This window comes from Columba livia, chromosome 2 (assembly GCF_036013475.1).
Source record: "Columba livia isolate bColLiv1 breed racing homer chromosome 2, bColLiv1.pat.W.v2, whole genome shotgun sequence".
Classification (NCBI taxonomy): Eukaryota; Metazoa; Chordata; class Aves; order Columbiformes; family Columbidae; genus Columba; species Columba livia.
The window spans coordinates 116,695,832-116,716,117 of record NC_088603.1 but is presented as its reverse complement, the minus strand read 5'-3'; the positions used below and the strand labels follow the sequence as shown (position 1 = coordinate 116,716,117).

At 41.7% G+C, this 20,286-nt stretch overlaps 1 protein-coding gene and 1 long non-coding RNA gene across 4 annotated transcripts in view; one reads left to right on the top strand and one right to left on the bottom strand.

The window, feature by feature from the left end:
* Positions 1–657: 657 nt before the first annotated feature.
* LOC110360014 (uncharacterized) lies at positions 658–3,234 on the bottom strand. Its single transcript, XR_002415633.2, has 4 exons — positions 3,010–3,234; positions 2,776–2,881; positions 1,126–1,270; positions 658–924 (listed from the first exon to the last, which is right to left on the bottom strand). It is a non-coding gene; the product is annotated as an uncharacterized LOC110360014 (long non-coding RNA).
* Positions 3,235–4,186: 952 nt separating this feature from the next.
* B4GALT6 (beta-1,4-galactosyltransferase 6) overlaps positions 4,187–20,286 on the top strand; it is a 34,706-nt gene continuing 18,606 nt past the window's right edge. Inside the window, exon 1 of one of the 3 annotated variants that reach the window (XM_065053404.1) lies at positions 4,187–4,502. In XM_065053404.1, the coding sequence (XP_064909476.1) occupies positions 4,388–4,502 (115 nt within the window). In that variant the 5' untranslated portion in view covers positions 4,187–4,387. Of the gene's footprint in view, positions 4,503–4,611; positions 4,776–17,028; positions 17,192–20,286 lie in introns of those variants that run through there. The other 2 variants (XM_021290075.2, XM_013367544.3) reach the window with 2 other exon arrangements.

Below are 20,286 nucleotides of genomic sequence, written 5' to 3'. Positions count from 1 at the left end.
GGATCATGTATCAGTTATTTTACAAGATCCTAAAATGCAGCTGCCCTATATAAAAAAGTGTTAATAAAAATCAAGCTGCTAAATCCAAGTAAATAAAACCCCAAACGTTCTTATGAACAACACCAAAAAAAGTAACTGCTACATGTAGGATTAATAATGAAACCACTTTACTCTCATTTACCAATTTTTTATTACTATCATTTAGGAAAACAGAAAAGGCAAGGAAGAAAACAAAAGCAGTGTTGGCAAACGACTGAATAAGTCAAGCCATGGGGAAGATTTCATGGAATTCTCTGTGGTGAGGAGAAAGCTGATCATGTACTTTTGCCTGTGGCTCAGGGGGTCGCTTGGAACCAAGGGAGGTTTGTGACTTGGCTGCAGTTCACCAGGCTTGTTTGGGGAACAGGTGCTGTGAGTGGGAGAGAGTTATTGCAAAAAGACTGTGAAAGAATTGTTCTGCTTGATGAACTACTAACTACAGCCTAAACAAGATGGTTGGGCTGGCTTAGCTGAAAGTGAAGACAAAGTGACAGCCAGCAACCAGAGACTAAATAAACATGACTGTATTGGAATATAAAGGCAAAATGTAGAGAAGATACAATGATGTTGGTGCTAATGATTAAACTTGCAGAAACAAAGAAGACAGTTAAAAATTGCAAGATTTACGTGGTATTTTATTGTTGAAAAAAAGTGTTTTAAACAGATAAATGACAACGGAAGCACTTTAGTTTAGTTTCACACATGTACTTCCTATGGTAGTGCTTGTTGGACTTGATGAAATATATGACTTCTTGGAACAACTGACAGATGTGTTGATTATTGTAGCTTCAGAGACATTGATGGTTTTGCACTTGTTGTTCTGGTGAGATCTTGTTTGATTTCATGTTTGCTGATCCATAGAAAATTCACTTTTGAATGGTTAGACTGAAAACAGGAATGAAGGAGGAGTTTTTGTGAAATATCATCTTCTCCCAGAGTAACCTATAATTGTTTAAAAACTTTTCTGCAAAAATTCCATTGCAGGATGAACAACAGCAAAGAGCAACATATATGCAATGGAATTTCCTTTTATTACAATAAGTAAATTGCAATATTGCAACTTATTCAAAGAAGTTATCTACTTACTGTGCAGTAATCTTTTTACTGAAGAAAGCAATATTTAGAGACGATGAAGGATGTTTCAAATATTCTTTTCAAAGCAGATAGCTGCGCGTAGTCATCTACCACAACTGTGTGTGAGTCATGCTGCTGCTACTTCAATGTCCTGCTGCTGGAGATTCAATTAAACACGACACATCTATCTTCTGAAATTCCATTTTTATATTCTTCCACAAGTGTCTCTATACATTTAAGATATTATCCCTCAGGTTTTCTCATGATTATCACAGTAGCATTTAAAGTCTTACAAAAATGCACCTAATGGTCTAAGCAATTAGAACAAAATTAATTCTGTTGAGCTGAAGACAGAGCACTCGCTTTTAGTCGTTCAGAGACTGTGATGTGTACGGCACTGCTCAACGTTCCTCCACACAAAAGTTAGGGCCGGTCTTAAGATTTCATGTACCTCGGATCTCACTCTTGTCTCTGACAAGACCCTGCAGGTTGTCATTGCTTTGATCTTCTAACGTCCTCCTCTATGTTTACAGCATAGAAAAAAATATTCTAAAACAGTATGAAAGACACTAATAAAAGAGGAATACTGGAGAAGGATGTGTCAATACTCAGCTATTGCAGTTAACAGAGTAAATCGATAGCTTTAGTATGTAAAAATAAAGCAGTAACACTGGATGACATATAAAATAAATTTTACTTCAATGTGAGATAGCAGCAAACCATAAAGATGCAGTAAATTTTTACTTCATAAACCAAAGTTCATGTCCATACAGACTCTCTATATTACAGTCAGCTGAAGCTTCAAATTTAAGCAATATATGTATATAGTAGTAAAATATTGTATTTTTATAGCTAGTCTTACACTCTTTTCAATAAAATAAATGACATACCTCAAGTTACATAGCTACTACTGACAATTCAGAAAAAGTTTTGTGACAAAATGCATCACTCAGTCTATACATCCGTCTGATAACCATTGCAATAACATCTAACAAACTATTACTGACAGATATCTGTTTCAGAGCGGAAGGAGCAGAATATCTCTCCTATGGAAACCATTACTGGGAAATTCTTGTGTCTATATTCTGCATCAAAGTGATAATCTGGAAATCCCATGATGTGGCTATAGATTGTTAGTTTCTATGTGTACTGTATTCTCCTGTGCATAGAAATGTTCCTGTTCAACACATAGCAAGACTGGAGCATAGAGTAGCCTGGTTTTGACTACTTAAGGAAAAGATCTTGAGTAAACCTGCATTTTTTGCATCACTACTTCACTGATTAACCAATCATTTTGTATTTCTAGCTCTGACATTTACATGTCAACTGACTTAGGCTTTTTACATTTATGATACAAAAATACTGATAAGGAAGCCTACAGACTCTTTGTTTGTCTGTGACTGAAGTGAAGGAAGTGATAAGGTCATCCCCTTAGGCTACAGGATAAACTCTATTTGACCATGAGCTGTGCTGGGTGAATGTTTTGTCTCAATTATTGCTAAAACAGAATGAAGTTACCAGTAATGCATATTGCATAAAACCATAGTGCGAGTACAGTGACTGAGATTAAGTTATATTTGGAGGAAGGGGGGAAACGATTCTATATCTCCAGTCTTTTTACCCTATATCTGAATAAACTCAACACCAGTTAACAACACAGACCTGGATTCTTAAGCAACCAGATCCTGCTGCCATCTCAGGTGCACTCAAGCACATCCTGGCCAGCTGCCAGCCACTTGGCACACATCTTCCCATCGGTGACAGTGTCCTGCAGAGGCATGGAGATCACTGACTTGACCAGGTCACCTAGCAACTTGTGGTAGCTAAGGTTAGTTGCTAAAGCAAGCAAGAACAACTACTTGACATGAAGCTTTATATTACTGACTTTTAAAATACCTTTTTTGTGCAACGGGCTTGAGAGCAAACACCTAACGGAGCACGTAGATCATCACATATGAGTTCAGCAAATATGAAAGCACAACTGTAGCTAGGAAAAGGTTTTCTCATTTGCGCTGTGGAGAACTGTTGGGTGTGCTAGCCCTGACTGCCATTTCCAACTGTTCTGCAGCTGCAGTAAGAGGTAAGCCTGTGGCTGCACTTGACAAAGGACCACTACGGGCTGTTAAGGGGCAGACAAGCAGAGGCCAGCCCCACTACCAAAAAGCGGGCACGGACGGTGCAGGTCGAATTCCCGAGAGGCGCGGCGGTGCCACCGTCCGCGGAACCCGGCCCTTCCCCGCCGTGTCCCGCGAAAAGGCCGAGGTGGCGTGGCACGAAAAAGGTGTCCCCTGCCTGACGGCCGGACACAACCGAACGCCGGGAGAGATAAGCCGCCCTCACCGCCGCTGCTCCCCAACAGCTTTTCCCGCCCCGCCCTCACGTGACGCCCGCGGGGACCCCTCCGGACCCCGGCCGCGCCGGCCAGGCCGCCTCGCACCCCTCCCCCTGCCCCGCTGATACAAACGCCCGTCCCCGCACCAGCCAATGGGGAGAGCGCGTTCCCTTCTCCCTGGCCTTTCATTGGTTCCGAAGCGCAGGGCGGTGCGCGCGCGCCGCAGTATAGCGGCGGCACCTCCGACGTCCCCCTTTCTCCCCCCCCAGGCCCCCTCCGCTGGAGCGCGGGGCGAGCGCGCGCCCGCCGCAGCTCTGCAGTCCGCTGCTGGCGCGCCGGGGCTCGCGCACGCTCCAACCGCCGCAGTAGCCGGGTCTCGGCGGGGCGGGGTCCCGCCGCTGCGGGAGGAGGTGGGAGCGGCGGAGCTGGGCTGGGCGCGGAGGTGACTGGCCGCCGGCAGCGGGGATGCTGCTGCTGCTGCCGCCGCCGCCGCTTATGAGGGGGCAGCAGGCGGGAGGGCAGGCAGCCGCGGCTCCCGGCAGCATGAGCAGCGGCGGGAACGTTCCCCGAGCCCCGCGGCAGCGCTAGGGACCCCTCCCCGCTCCGGCCGACACCTGCGAACCGCGGCGGCGGGTTCAACCCGCCCGGAGGCGCAGCGCGAAGGCAGGGCCCCTCCGTCTGCCCGCGAGGGGGGCAGCCGGGCCGGCCACAGAGCGCCCGCCGCTCTCCTTCCTTGAGCCGCGGCGCTGCCCCTGCCGGCCCCCACCGGCCCGCCCGCGCCCGGGGAGGCGGCGGGAGAGAGGGAGGTGGGGGGCGAGTGGAGCCCACTCGTCACCTTCTCTCTGCCCGATCCATGGGAGGAACGGGCCGCCTTCCTCTGGGAAGCCCCGCCGCGGCTCGCCGGGATTGAGCGGAGCGGCCGGCCGCCGGCGCAGAGGGAGGATGCCACTGCTTCGGAAGGTGCTGCGGGTCTCCAATCGCTCCATGCTCGCCTTCATCTTCTTTTTCTCCTTCTCTTCCTCCTGCCTCTACTTCATCTATGTGGCCCCCGGGATCGGTGAGTCGGGAGCCGCCCCCCTCGGGGGAGGGGGTGGGCAGGGGAGTGTGAGGGCGGGGGGCGTCTTGGGCGGTGCGCACCCGCCTCCCCCGGCCCGGCACGGCGGGCGGCGGCAGGCGAGGGGCGGCTCGGGGGTCGGAACGCAGGCCTCTCTGCTGAGGGAGGGTCGGGGCGGCCGACAAGGGCCCGTCGCAGCGGCGGTAACGGGTGTTAACGTCGCATCTTTGTTCTGCTGGTTTCAAATGCTCTGGAAGATTCATCTTCAGTCGCGAGGTAGGTGAATGCTGTTCTTGCTTCCCAGGCCAGAAGACTGAGGCAAAAAAGCAGCTCACTGTTGCATTGTGTTATAAATTTAAAGTAGAAACCAGGAAAGATAGGGTCACCTGAATTCTAATAATTAGTAACTGCATTAATAATACTGCACGTGTGAGCAAAGAACCAGTTTGAATATTTGTCATTTATTGTTGTCAGTGGTATCGCTCTTCACAGGTTTTACAGTTTGTTAACTTCCACTTTTGAAAGAACCAGTTAAGAGGGGAGACAAACAGTTTCTTGAAGAAAAGCTAAATAAGTAACTGTGAAAATCTGGGCTAGACAAAAAGAAATGTGCTGTTTTCATTAGTTTGCTCTTCTGCTGTTTCTGGAAGACCGTCAGGCTTTTTCTTGCTGGATGATCCTTTCCAAACGGGTTAGCCTTACCCTGAGCTAAAGCAAGCTGAATCCTCTGTGATGCTCTGTGGTAGTTCACTGTATTGGATGTGTGTTGGATGGGCAATGTTCTCCTTTTTATCCCGGGATATGCTTCTCCTCGCTTATCAGGTGCTACTTAAATACCTTTAAAAACATTTTGCTCTTTGCCCTCAGTTCTTAAAACTCTTCGTTGCAGTCGTTGCCACAAAATGTCTACATTGATTTGGCTGCTGAATATACACAGTAGTTTCCTGTTGATTGGTGTCTTCATGCTGTTTGGCTTTCTCTTGTTCACAGTCTTCTATTTAGCTTGTAAACCCTTTCAATATGCAATTACTGTTCCCATACTTGAGGCACTTCATACAATATTGACGTGCCTGTCAATCATGGTTGTAGCTCAAACAAATATAAAAAAAATTTGGGGAAATATCATGGGTTGGAGTTTTTGAGTTTCTTGTTTGTCATTCTTGCCCCTCTCAAAGGGATATAATTTAGTCTTGTGAGAGATAATGGTGCTGCTAGGGTCCCTTTAGACATCTTAGTTCTATGAAACACTAGTGCAAGATTAGAGTAGACTTCAAGAACGAGCAAGTTGGTGTATGACTTAGAAAAGTGCATTTTCTGCATCTTTGTAAACAAAACTACCAACATCTTGCATAACATATGCAACTGGAGTTTTACTTCATTATTTAAATGTTTATTCTTCAACAGATATCTTCTTAGAAATATATTCTCTTCTTACAAGGCTTATGCAGTACCTTGGTCAAAATCAGTGCCTCTAGTGATGACGCTTTCCCGACTGCATCTTGCTGCTTAGCCACTGGGTTTATATGTCTGTTAGGTTTCATTTGTACCAGAAGTAAAATGAAATCAGCAGTATACATGAAAAGAATTCTTGGGGTAGGTTATTTAGGTCTGATCAACCTTAAGGAAAAAAATAGTATTAACTTAAATTGGTCTTTCTTGCTGTCGCAGACATATACTGCAGTTAGTCCTTTCAAGCTGTGGTTTAACAATATAAAAATCATCGGTAGTTACACTAGTTTTCAAGATTACAGCTCTTTCTGGCTACTGTTCAGTAGTATGCTGCCCTTTGTATACAGTTGTGCTGTGAAGTCATCCAGCTTAAATCAAAACCTTACAATATTGGGCTTATTCTTTGTTTATGACACTTCTTGGCAGTTCAAAATGCTGCCATCCTGTGCTGGTCTTAATGGGGGAAGGAATATAGAACATGGTAAAGTGCAGTAGGAAGATTTTACACTGGTAATTGAAGCCTTTTGGCTTGCAGATGTGATGCCAATTTCCCAGAAATTTGCTCCTGGAAATGTTACAGTATAGAATGGAGAGGAAGAAGGTGAAATATTATCGTAAAACCAACAGGCATCCTCTCAGTATTCTTGAGGAAAATGTAAGTTGTGAGAATTGAAGATTTGCAAAAAAATCCAGTAACACCCTACCCCCCAAGTTTATAGATAGATGATTTGTCTAATAATCCTTGCTGAATGCTGATGTCATTTGCATATTGCAATATGTGCTTGTTTCTTTCCATTGGGTGTGGTGGAATAGGTGTATCTAAATCAAAGCCGATTGTGTATGGAGAGGAGGAGGTCTTAAGGTTGCTTATGGAAGTTCAGCCACCTTATCTGTTAGCAGCTTTCACGAAATATATTCTGCAGTTAAGTCATAGTTGGGTTCTGTCATCATTTATGTGTACCGACATGTGTTAGTGAAGATATTTGGTACATCAGGAGACTTTATTTGTCAACAAGCTACAAGGCACCATGACAGGGAGGAGGAAAGTTCTAATTGTAGTGTAGGGAGCTGGAGGTGCTCCCTGGCTGGTTTCTCTTCCTGGTGGTCAAAGGAACTGAAAAGAGAGGGAGGAGTTGCACTCCCAAATGGAGCAGCAGTGTACTGGAAGGTGGGAGGGTGAAGATGTAGCGGAATGGCTTCCTGAGATGTCAAAGTTGAGTGAAAATTTGAATTTGTAAGGGCTAATAGAGTGGAATTTCCTCCTAGCAGGCAGTTCATGGCTTATTAAAGGGAGATGTCTACACAACTATACTCTTAGCACTGGTAGAATTCTCAAAGGGGTCATTATCACATTCCCTCTTTCATGCTAATTAGAAGATGGAGTTACTGTGCTTTTTAGTGGAATTGCTGATTTTGTGACAAATGCAGTTCAGGTCAATTTGGAATACTGACAATTTATTTAGAGGGAAAAATAATTACTTATTTTCAGGTTTTGTGTCTGTCTAAATATTACAATTTGCACAATAATTACCTGTGTATCACTTTATTTTTATTTTTGTAGAGGCCTTACAGAATGTTGGTTCATTGAGAAATAGAAACTTTTGTTATCCCGTGTATTTTAAAATATGTGGAGAGGAAAAGCATTTAAATTTCAGTTTTTCAGACACTGTTCTGTGTTTTGAGACTAAAACATGTAATACTCCACATAATATAAACCTACAGGGTGTATGTGGTTGAGAAGAATTTGTACGTTATGTTGGGGTTGTTTGTGTGCCTCCTTTCCCCTCTTACGTAAGACCAGATGATGGGGTGGGGTAGAGATGGCTACAACACTACCCCGGCACTCTGGTGGTCTTTTCAAAAGTCAGAGGAGCTCAAACATGGAAGCAAATAGATTTCCAAGTGCCGATTAGAGAAAACAACTATTTTTCTGGTTTTCATCTTCCCTGTTTGAATGGATATTTTGAAGCAAAACCTAGAGGGTTAGGATGGCAGAATAAAATGGTAGAAAACACTTTAAATGTTTGAAATTAAAAAATGTTGTTTAAATAATACTTCTATATGATAGTCTCAAGTATTTGATGGAAGCAGGTAGCAGGTGCTGCTTCTCCAGAAAGACTGCTTTTCTGACAGTACTTCATCTGGTGCTCCTTCTCTGGTACATGAAGTGAAAAGATACAAACTAAAGGTGCTCGTTTTGAATTTGTCAATGGAGATGCCTAGTGATCCTGAAACTTCACTGGCAGTTATGAATATCCATGTATACTGCAAGTTAGAGACTGAAGAAGCTAGCTGAGAGCAGGAATCTTTGGCACCAGTGTGTTCTTCAATGTTGTAGATAACAGTACTGATAAAAGGGACTTGAATAGTTGACATCTGGTGCTGACAGCTATTCAGAACACATATTTAGGTTCAAGTTTACATCATGGAAAGGATCCAAAGACAAGAATAAGACAAAGTAGCAAGGTGGTGGTGACCAAGATAGATCATTTGCTGGTCTAATTTCACTGCCAAGTCAATCTGAGTGTTGCCAAAATTTTTTTTCTTTGCTTTCCCCATTTTTCTGTCAGCATTATAACTGACATCACTTTGGACAATATAACTGATCTCAGAAAATGATCTCTTACTCATCTCTGGGCTACTCCTTTCTTGCTAGATTGGTTGGAAGAGTACGTTAGAGCTGTGAATATTTTAGCTAATTGCAGTCTAATGTAGCCAGCTTGGACATGATCTGTATAGTTCTCGTAAGAACTGGTTATGGAACAGTGCAGCAATCATGGAAGATACAGTCTGACATCAGTAACTAGAAATCCTGAATAGTGGAATGAGATTGAGGAGGAAAATACAACTAATGTTTTCTCTCTTCTGGTCTTTTGCTTCTCTTATTAAAACTTCACTATTTCTCTGGCAATCCTACCCAAAGGGCAGCTATGCAGGCTAGGTGGAATGTGAAAATATCTCCATTGGTTTTAGCTCACAATTTGATATCAATCTATTCTGTTACTAGGAAATAATTTTCCTAACAGGAAAGGGTGATATCACTCCTTTTTAAACTTGTGCAGAAGTGAAGGAAAGAGCTGAAAATTCTATCAGCAAGATAAATGGTTGTCAGTGTTTCCAGGTGCTGAGCCAATAGATACAAGCACAGCCTTTGTGCTAATATTCTTTGTTCTTGGCAGCTGTGATATTTCTAAAGACTTTCTGGTTGATCATAGAACAACTTAGATTGGCAGGGGCCTCTGGTAGTCATCTGATCCAACCTCTTGCTGAAAGCAGATCCTACTAGATCAGATTGCTCAGGGCCGTGTCCTGTTGAGTTTTGAATAACTCCAGGGATGGAGATTCTTCAGTCTCTCTGGGAAACCTGTTCCAGTGTTTGACAACTGTGAGAAAATTGTAACATGTCATTTTAATTTCCCATCTTGCATCTTCTGTTCATTGCCTCATGTCTTTTCACTGGGTACCTCCAAGTGTTCAATTTCATCTTCTCTATATACTTCCACTACATAATTAATGACAGTGGAAAAATTCATCCTCCCTTTAGCTGTTTCTACTAAAGACTGAACAAGCCCATTTCTTTCAGTTTCTACTTGTACATCATGTGCTCCATCTTCAAAGTTTTCCTCTGGGCTTGTTCTGGTATGTTAATGTCTGTCTCTTACTGGGCTCCCCAAACTGGACACAGTACCCTAAATATGGTTTCACAAATTGCTGAACAGTGGAGAATAGTTGCTCCTATTGATATGCTAGTTATGCTGTTGCTAATAGAGGACAGCATACTGTTGACTGTGTTTGCCACAGTGATACGCAGATGACAATACCTTTTCTGAGGTGTCTATTGTCTTCAAGGCGATAGGTTTAGTGCAGCTCAAGAGCTGCACTGAAATAGGAATAATACAGCTAGCCTGTTGAAAACAAAACAGATCCTTCGTTACTTTCCTCCTTTGCTGTGTGGAAATATCATCTGATGTTGTCAATGTTAATGTTTTTTCTGCTGCTGTTGTCTTCTTTTATGCCTTTCTAGGGAGTTGTTCTCATGGTTCTCTTAAAAGTTTCTTCACTGTAAACTTACCTGTCCCTTTGTTTCATAATTTCTGCAGGGAGATGTCTGTATTACAGACCTAGTTGTTGTTTGGGAGCTATTTTCAACTATATTGCTTTGTTAAGGTTCATCTGTTATTAAGGCTTTATTTGGAAGCAGGAGGAATTTCATTCACTGCAGTGGTCCTTTCCTTGCTTGCTGTGCAGCTTTTCAGTTCAGTTCCACAAATTACAACAAAACCCTTTAACAGAAACATATTACTCAACTTTCTGATCAATAGGGTCTTCCCTCCCCGCCCCCCCCCCTTTTTTTTTTTTTTTTCCATGTGCAAAGAGGAGTATGAGGCTTACACATTCTTCTGCTGGATCACTGGTTTCCAGTGATCAAAAAGTTCCTTGGCATTCTGACTAATAGCTTGAGCTTGTGATGAACTTGGGCAGTTTCATGGGTAAGTTTTCCACCTTATTCTGGGAGATGCAAAGATTTTTTCATGATGTTGGCCCAGCACAGTCATTCCTAGCACCTGATGCTGAATAAATCATTGCAGTTCAGTCATTCATGACTGTCTTGTACTTTTACTGACACATAAGCTTTGACTAAACATGCATATTTCTTTCTGAATCAGTTGTTTTCCATCTTTATCTGATACTTTTCCTAAAGCCCTTAGTTATTAGTCAGAGAACTTGCCTGCATAAGATTTCATGGAGTACTTATTTTGTGGTCTTGCTTTTAGTCAGAAAAGGGGAAAAAAAATACAGGCACTTATGGTGTGCAGTTAACTTCACAAGGACAAAGTAATTACGAGACCTCATGTGAAATGAATTTTCACTTAAGCTAGCCAATTATTTGAATGTGTTTTTGTCATCCGTTTGCGGGGAGAAACTGTGCCCTGGGAAAATTTATTTGAACTGAGGTGCTTCACTGATATGGGTCAGTCTTTAACCATTTTCACCTCTGTCTGTGTTGAAAGATAGCTTATCTACTGGCTTGTCTTTACTAAGACCATTTCTGCAAGTGACTATCTTTGCTTGTTTTTCTACAGCTCTTCCTCTGTTTTGGGTAATATTTTGTATTCAAATAATGCAATGATGTTATAGGTAGCAGCATGCAATGGTTGTGCATTGTTGTGGGGTCTGGTGCTATATTTCTGTGAATACAGTGCAGAGATTGGTTTCAGGGCTTTCAGATACAACAGATGTCTTTTTGCAAAGTATCCCCAATGGTTGGTTCAACTTCTTAAATTTGCAGTTGCCCTTCTTTATCTTCACATTATTATTATTATTATGTGTGTGGTGTTTTTTTATTTATTTAATTTATTATAATACTTGGAATATTTGATTTAAAGATCCTACAGTTTTCTATTTTTCTCAATGACTGAACTCCTTAAGACAAAATTTCAGAAGAATTGGTGAGACTTAAGCTTAAAATGTCAGTATAAAGTCATGTAACTGTTGGTGTCCAAAGACATCTTGTTTAGAACAGTCTTCATTGAACCAATGTTTTAACTAAGTTTAATTAAGTATTTTAAAGCTGGAGTTGAAATGTTGCTAAAATAGTAGAAATTAAAATAAAAATATTTATGTAAAAATAATTGCCTTCCTGGTTGAATTTACCTTGAGTAGAGTTAAAAAAAAAAAATAAAAGATAGAAAAAACCACACAACCCACGTAAATATATAAATTGCATTTTTAGTGGTTACAACAATGCTGATTTTTAAAAATTTCTGTAGGATGCTGTTTTGGAATTACCTATGGAATTATTTAGAACTTGCTAATTAATTAACTAATAGCGTCAGATTGGAAGACAGAATAGAGTCAAATGTAGCAGAAGTTATACTGAATGTTGTGTAATGTATCATGCTTAAAAATACTGCTAGAGAAATATTTTTTCACCAATAAATGGAGGTTTTGACCCATGAGATTTACTCTTTTACTGGCTCAAATAAGCACTGAACTGACATGTGTTGAAACCCTCAGACTTGCAGTCAGAGGACTCCTCCATTTGGCATGTGTTTCGTGGCAGTGAATGCACACTGAAAAACACTACCACTAAAAACAATTTTGAAGACTCTCTGTAGCTGATACAGATTCATCCATCTGCACCATATGAATGATCCCTGTTAACCTCCAGATATATCTGCAGTTGTTGATATTTTCATTAGATTGAAGTCATTATCTTTCTAATATATTTTCCCTACAAGGAGGAGGTGTAGATATGCAGATGCAAATGCAATCTCACCATGCCTATGAAATAAGTTTGGATTTATTGTTAAATTACAAATAGTACAAAAACTGGTATTATATATTCAACAACAAATCAAGTAAAAATGTTTCAATGCATACAATTTTTTTGCTTTTTTTCTGGTTGTTGCATATGTTTTAGAAACACCTTCTAATTATCAACTAATGTGTAACAATAAAATCCTATGGAAGTTGAGCACTTATGGTAAATAGGATTTACTTATTTAATGTAGTAAATAGGCTTTATCTATATTCTCTGTAGATATTAATTTGTGACTAGGAAACAGTTTATAGTAGTATTACATTACTTTGGGTATCATACTTCACTGCAAAATTGTTTATTGAGTGTTTTATAGACTAAAGTCCCTGTAGCTGTGGAAAATACACCTAGCTCCTAAAATTGTGACTGTGATGTTTTAGATGCAATGTTCAGCTGAGCTCCACTTAGTGTATATTTAGATTAGTTTGTAGAACTTAATCTTTAACACTTTTGTGTTAAGTTGCTGTGTATGAACTCTGGCAGTAGTATATTTATAACTCTTGTGTTGCTGAGAATATCATACAACCTTGAGATGAGAAGAGATCCACATGGGACTTGTTCTAGAAATGTCCCCATGAGATGATTCCCCATTTACAATTACTAATGGAGAAGTTTCTATTAACCTATTCAAGTCCCTGTCAATTTTTGTGCAATGTGTTGAACATGTTTTTCAGAAGTCCTGTGAAAACAGATGTTGACTTGCAGATTAATAATGTTAGGGCCAATGGTCATTTGGCAAGGCCTGTTTGCTGCAAAGCTCTGTTTATTGCATTGGAATTTTGTGGTGTCACTGGATTCTCTATGAAGTATCTCCTATCTGGGCTTTTCAGTATTTTTGTTTTCTTGGAAGATCAGTGTATAGTGTTGCTAGAGGTGCTCTGATCTTTTTGCTTTTTAAGTGTGTGGGTGTTAACTTCTTTTGCTAATTGCTTTGAAAGCATTATTTATGTAAGGCCTTTTTTCCTGTGTGTGTGTGGGTTTTGTGTGTTTTTTGGTGTTGTGTGTGTGTTTGTTTTTTTTTTTTTAATAAAAGCTGCATTTTAAAATGAAATTTTGTAGTCTCCAAGTCTGTTCATATTTTCTTTTTGGCATTTAAGAAATCATAGTTTGTAATTTTGTTAATGCTATTCTGGCATTCTTGTTAAAATAATCACAGTTCTAACTTCCTACTGTTCCTCAGAATGTTACTCTGATCCAGTTTTAAATTTATTTGTTCTGTTGTAGACTTTACTACTTGGATTGCTTCTAAGTGCATGGCACATTATTTCGGCTTTGCTTTGGTGTATGTGTACAGCATGATAAATTATTAAGTTTGTGTATAAAACTGAGTTTTGTGCTTTTTATGTGAAGCTAAAGGATGATTAATGCAGTGTTGTAAGAAGTGCTTTCATCTTTGGTATATGGCTTGGAATAAGTTTGATTCCCTAATGGAGAGTGATCTGTGAATGGGATTTTTCTCTTTAGAAAAGATGTAAATAGTCCTTGGGTGAATGATTAAATAACAGGAAACTACCTGAGGTAAAACATTGAGCCATTTTTACAGATATTTGTTTGTATTATAAGGATTACTACATTTCCCCCTTTCTGTTCCCGTCCACGTCCCCACCCATCCCCAGTCTTCCCGGTCTTGTTTTCAGTCTAACATATAAAACTATTAATAACCAGTGAACTGTAAAGGCTGGAGACAAAAAATGATCCATCTGATATTTTTAGGGTCTCCTCTGAAATACAGGAAGATCCCCCTAATGCCCTAATGTGCTCTATCAAAATGAATTTTAAATAATACCCTGAAACCAGGACTTTTGATGATTGACTTGAAGCTGTGTGTCTGTGATTGCTGATACAGGTCTGGATCAATTGCTAGTGTAAATTTCATCTGAATTAGGTATGAGCTCATGCTCACCTTGCAGTTGCTTAGGTGGAACATTTAGTATAGTATTTATTCCAAGGTGTCCTGTATGGGTGTTATTGTTTTATATCTTGCATCGCACTTCCCATTTGCTTGCCTTGTAAACAATGTGGCCATCAGGATTATGTATAAGAAGTGCTGTTTCTTACTCACTATGGGCCGTGTACAGTGAAGTCAGGAGAACATGAATTCAACTAGTTCTAGGTGGTTACATTTTTAGATATTTTCTTTAGTTAAATGTGAAGTTTTGCTTTCCTGATTTGTGCATTACCTTGCATTGTGACAGGAATGGTGGTTGGTGCAAACACAGAAAGACAGTAGTGGAAGAAAGTCACAGAATAGTTGAGATCGGATGGAGCCTCTGGATGTCATCTGGTCCAACCCCCCTGCTCAAGCAGGGTCACCTCAAGTCAGTTGCCCAGGACTGTGTCCAGACAACTTCTCAGTATCTCTGCAGATAGAGAATCCACAACCTTCATGGGTGACCTGTGCCAGTGCTGTTACCCTCACAGTAAAGAAGTGTTTCCAGATGTTCAGGTCAAACCTCTGATGTTTCAGTTTGTGGCCATTGTGTCTTGTGCTGTCACTGGGCACTACTGAAAAGAGCCTGGCTCTGTCCTCTTGTCACCCTCCTTTCATATGCATTATATACATATACACCCACCCTTTATATAGAATAATGTGATCTCCCTGATCCTTCTCCAGGCTGAACAGTCCAAGCTCTCCCAGCCTTTCCTCATAAGAGAGATGCTCCAGTCCCTTCATGTTCTTCATGGCCCTGTGTTGGATTCTCTCCAGTATGCCTATCTCTCTTTTCTACTGGGTAGCCCAGGACTGGACACAGTACTTCAGGTGTGGTCTCACCAGTGCTGAGTAGAGAGTCAGGATTACTTGGACCCACTGGCAACATTCCTCTTAATGCAACCCAGGTTGCCATTGGCCTTCTTTGCAGCAGATGCATTTTGCTGGCTAATGTCCAGCTTGGTGTCTACCAGGACCTTCAAGGCCTTTTCTGCCAAGCTGCTTTCCAGCTGTGTGGCCCCCACCATATATTGGTGCCTGAAGTTATTCCCCAGGTGCAGGACTTCGTGCTCTTCCTTGTTGAACTTCATGAGGTTCCTGTTGGCCCATTTCTACAGCCTGTTGAGGTTTCTTTGGATGGTAGCATGACCTTCTGGCATATCAGCTACTTATCACACTTTTGTGTCATAAGCAGACTTTCTGAGGGTACATTCTGCCCCATCATCCAGATCACTAATGAAATGTTGAACAGGACTGGAGCCGGTATTGACCCTTGAGGTACACTGCTGGTCACTCACAGAATCACAGAATGTTAGGGATTGGAAGGGACCTTGAAAGATCACCTAGTCCAATCCCCCTGCCGGAGCAGGAACACCTAGATAAGGTTACACAGGAAGGCATCCAGGCAGATCTTGAATGCCTCCAGAGCAGGAGACTCCACAACCTCCCTGGGCAGCCTGTTCCAGTGTTGTCACCCTCACTGAGAAGTTTTTTCTCAAATTTAAGGGGAACCTTTTGTGTTCCAGTTTGTACCCATTACCCCTTGTCATATCATTGGTTGTCACTGAGAAGAGCCTGCCTCCATCCTCATGACACTCACCCTTTATATATCTGTAAACATTAATGAGGTCACCCCTCAGTCTCCTCTTCTCCAGGCTAAAGAGACCCAGCTCCCTCAGCCTTTCCTCATACTGGAGATGCTCCACTCCCTTAATCATCTTTGTTGCCCTACTCCTCCAGCTAGACTTTGTGCCACTGATCCCACCCTCTGGGTCTGGTCAGTCAGCCAGTTTTCAATCCACCTCACTCTTTGCTCATCCAGCCTGTACATCAACAGCTTCTCTATGACAGTCTTATGGGATACAGTATGAAAGGCATTACTGATGTCCCAGAATACAGTATCCACTGCTCCATTACTCACATATCAAGACACTACTTTCATTGCAGAAGTTTATCAAGTTGGTCAAGCATGCCTTCCTCTTGGTGAAGTCATGCTGACTATTCCTGATGATTTACTTGTTGCTTATGTACCTGAAGAATGGTTTCCAAGGTTAGCTGCTTTATCACCTTTCCAAGGACTGAGGTGAGGCTGATTGGCCTGTCATTCCCTGGGTTCTCCTCCTTGAAGATAGGGATGGTATTTGCTTTCTTCCAGTCCTTGGGCATTTCTCCAAGTCACCATTACTGGTCAAAGATTACCAAGAGTACCCTCTCAAAGACATCTGTCAGCCCTCTCAGCACTCGTGGGTGCATAACATCAGGGTATACTTACGTATGCCCAGTTTGCTTAAGTATTCCCTGACCTGATCCTTTTCCACCAAGGGTGCATTGTCTTGTTCCAGCATTTCTCCTGATCTCTGCGACCTGGGATTCCTGAAGTCTGGTCTTGCTAGTAAAGACTGAAGCAGAGGTGTCGTTCAGTACTGCATCCTTTTCCATGTTGTGTGTAACCACGTCCTCCAACTCACTGAGCAATGGGCTCACGTTTTCCCTAGCCTTTCTTTTGCTGACTATGTACTTATAGAAACCGTTGTTGTCTTTTGTTCTTGGGCAGATTCAATTCCATTTGAGCTTCAGCTTTCCTAACTGCATCGTTGGATGCTTGGACATTATTTCTGTATTCCTCTGACATTATCTGTCTTTGCTTCCACCTTCTGTAGACTTCGTTTTTATGTTTGAGTTTGGCTAGGAGCTACCTGTTCATCCATGCAGGCCTTCTGGCATTTTTGCCTGACTTCATATTCACTGGGATGGAGCTCTCTGGAGCTTGGAGGTGATCCTTGAATATTATCCAGCTTTCTTGTTGTACCCGCCTACCTCTAGGTTCTTATGCCATGGGAGTCTACTTAGCAGATCTCTGAAGAGGCTGAAGTCCAGGGTTGTGAGCTTTTCCTTCTCCTTCCTTCTCCCGGGATCCTGAACTCCACCATCTCATGGTCACTGCAGCTGAGGCTGCCTTTGATCTTCACATCTCCAGTGAGCCTCTTCTTGGTAAGTAGTATGAGGTCCAGAAGAGCACCTCTCCTTGTTGGCTCCTTTATCACTTGTGTCAGGAAGTTATTGTCAAAGCTCTCCAGGAACCTCCCGGACTGCTTTTATTTAACTGTGTTGTCCTTCCAGCAGATAATCAACATGGTTGAAGTCCCCCATGAGGACCAGGGACTGTGAATGTGAGGCTGTTTTCCCATCATCTATAAAGGTCACAATCCACTTTTCTTCCTGGTCAGGTGGCCTATAGAAGACACCCACTTTAATGCCACCTTTAATCCTAAACCAGAAGCTCCCAGTTGGCTCCTCTTCCATCCCCAGGCAGAGCTCCATCCACTCCAGCTGCTCTCTCACATAGAGGTTAACTCTCCTTCCTCACCTTCCCTTCCTGCCCTCCATAAACAGCCTGTATCGCTCCATTGTAACATTCCAGTCATGGGAACCATCCCACCACGTCTCTGTGATCCCAGTAAGACTGTAGCCCTGGAACTGCATGCAGATTTCTTAACTCATCATGTTTATTCCCCATATTGCATGCATTACTATATGGGCACACAAATACATTAAGGGTCATATTGATGACAGCATAGGTAAGGTTTGTGGAAATGCATGCCAAGCTCAGGAAGATGAACAGTATTAAAGTACCAATGACAGCTGAAAAGAGGATTGCTGTGGATCCACCAAGCTCCAGCCCTTAGTATTCTGATGGCCGTCCTTGTTCTCTCACCACTCTAGCAGAAAAAGATGTATTTCTCTGTGATGCTTCTGGGTGTTCTGGATTATCTTGAATCTTTTGTTGCTGTCACTGTGGGTTGATGTGACATATGAACTGTGCTTTTTTTCACAGGTCTTTGCTGACAAACCTGTGCCAGTAGATGAGCTCTGTTTTTAGGGCTAAATTATTCTCTAAGTTTTGCCTGATGCTTTTAGCTTCTGAAGTAATTAATTGGCTACTCAAGCATCTGCTACTATCTAAGCAGCTGTTGAATGACAGTGGAATAAACTGGTCAGGTTTGTACCCCTTGAAACTATGATTGTGCTGGAGACCCAGCTAGCTGAGACAAAGAGTGCACAGCAAGGAAGATGTTTCATTGTGTTTGTGTATTTGGGTAGAGCTGGATGTAGAATTGGCAAGCAGATCAGCCAGGAAGAGGATGTGTTGGACTGGGACAGACTACAAGAATAGCCTGATGAAGACATGGCAAGACTAGATATTCCTATTAGCAAGAGCAGCTCTTCAATACTTAGGCCAAGGTGGCAGCAGACTTTGCCTGTTGTTGTTTTTTTTGGGTTTTTTTTGTTTTTTTTTTTTTTTTTGGGGTGTGTGTGTGGTGTTTGTGGTTTGTGTGTTTTTTGTGTGTGTGGTGTTTTTTTTATTCTGCCTTTTCAGCATGCCTACTTTAGAGAGAAGTGTCTTTTCTACCTTTGTTTCTCACAAAGGTCTGATGTTTTTGTTCTAATTTTTCTCTGCTTTGTCAGAAGAAGGAACTTGTTCTTCAGCAAAGGGGAGATGCAAATGCTTTTGGAGAAAGTGATTTATCAAGGTTTATATCTGCATCATCTGGGCTACAATTAAATTTTCCCATAGGAATTGAGAACAGTTATATGGCTGTGTTGACTTCCTTGTGAACTTGTTTGGAGGTCTCAGTTCTGTACTGTATCAGATTCGTAGGACTGCAACAGTAACGTATGTGAGTAGATTTTTCTGTCGTTTCTTGCAGTGACTTCTGGGGCAAGTCTTTCATGTCAACCATATCAGGAGCAATGCTGGAGAATATGCTCACTGGCTGCACAGTGTCCATAGTTTCTGTCACTGGGGGTGTAGTAAGTGACATCTGTTTGTCTAACAGATTTTGTAGCAGCCAGAAAGAAATTTCTAAGGCTGGTGAAGATGTAACTAGAAGAAAAAGCACTGATATTTCTCTGTAAGAAAGGTGGTGTCATTCTTAGGAAGTTTGAAGTTAGGGGCTTGTAGTGTTGATGATGAAAAAGGAAGAAGCAGCAGCTAATGAAATGATTTATGGGCTATTAGAAAGAGGTCTTAAGCATAGGTTTCCAGAGGCTCATGCTTTGGATTTGTGACCAAACCAGTGTTGATAGAGACATTGTTTTTATCAATTGCTGAACAGTGCTTGCAGAGCATCAAGGCTATTTTGTGTTCCACTGTAGGGTGGGGGTGGGCAAGAGGTTGGGAGGGGATGCTGCTGACACAGCTGACCTGTAGTGACCACATAGAAGGTTATGTCAGGCTCAGCAAGAAAACTGGTGGATTTTTTTCCCCAAAGTAGCTGTTGCTTGGGGACTGGCAGGGCATCTGTCTCACGGTGGTGAGTTTGGTTGGAGTGTTTTATTTCGTTGTTTTTGTTTTTCATCACTTTTACCCTTCTAATTCTTTCCTGCATCCCACTGCAAAGGAGTGAGCAAGCGAGTGGGTGGGGACTTACCTGGCAGCAGGGTCAACCCACCACACCCAATATGTGTGAATTAAGGTTATGTCTCTATAAATTTGCTCTTCTGCAGTGCTAAAAATGCAAGTGACTTTTGCTTTTGGTATTACATTAAAAAGGAGAATATAGCACACAGACTTCCAGAATTTCTCTGAAATCAATATTTACTAACTGATATATATTAAAGATAACAAAGAGAAAAGCTGTGCAATAATATGTGGGGAAAAGAGAAAGGAGGATACCAATTTGAAATATGTTAAAGTTGGAAGAAAGTAATTCTTTGATAATTAGGAAAATTTTATCCTATTTGAAAGGCGCAAATCTACTTGGCTTCCCTGAAAGTAAAACTTTTGAATTTTGAAATTGTTTGTTTGAAGATAAAAAATTGTTCTTGGAGGAGCAGATCAAATTGTTTTTATGTTAATTCCTACAGGAAAAGGTTTCTTGAGTAGGTAACTTTGTATATGAACTCAAGATTTTTACAGATTCTCTGAAATGTTTAATAAAGACACCCTAAAAAAAAATAGAATTTGAATGGAAAATGACATATGTAAGATAATACTTTGAACCCCAGAGTGCTGCTTTACAGTTAAATGGGTTAAAATTTTGAGATGATTTTGCAGTCGTTTTCTGTAAGAAAATCCGAACGTC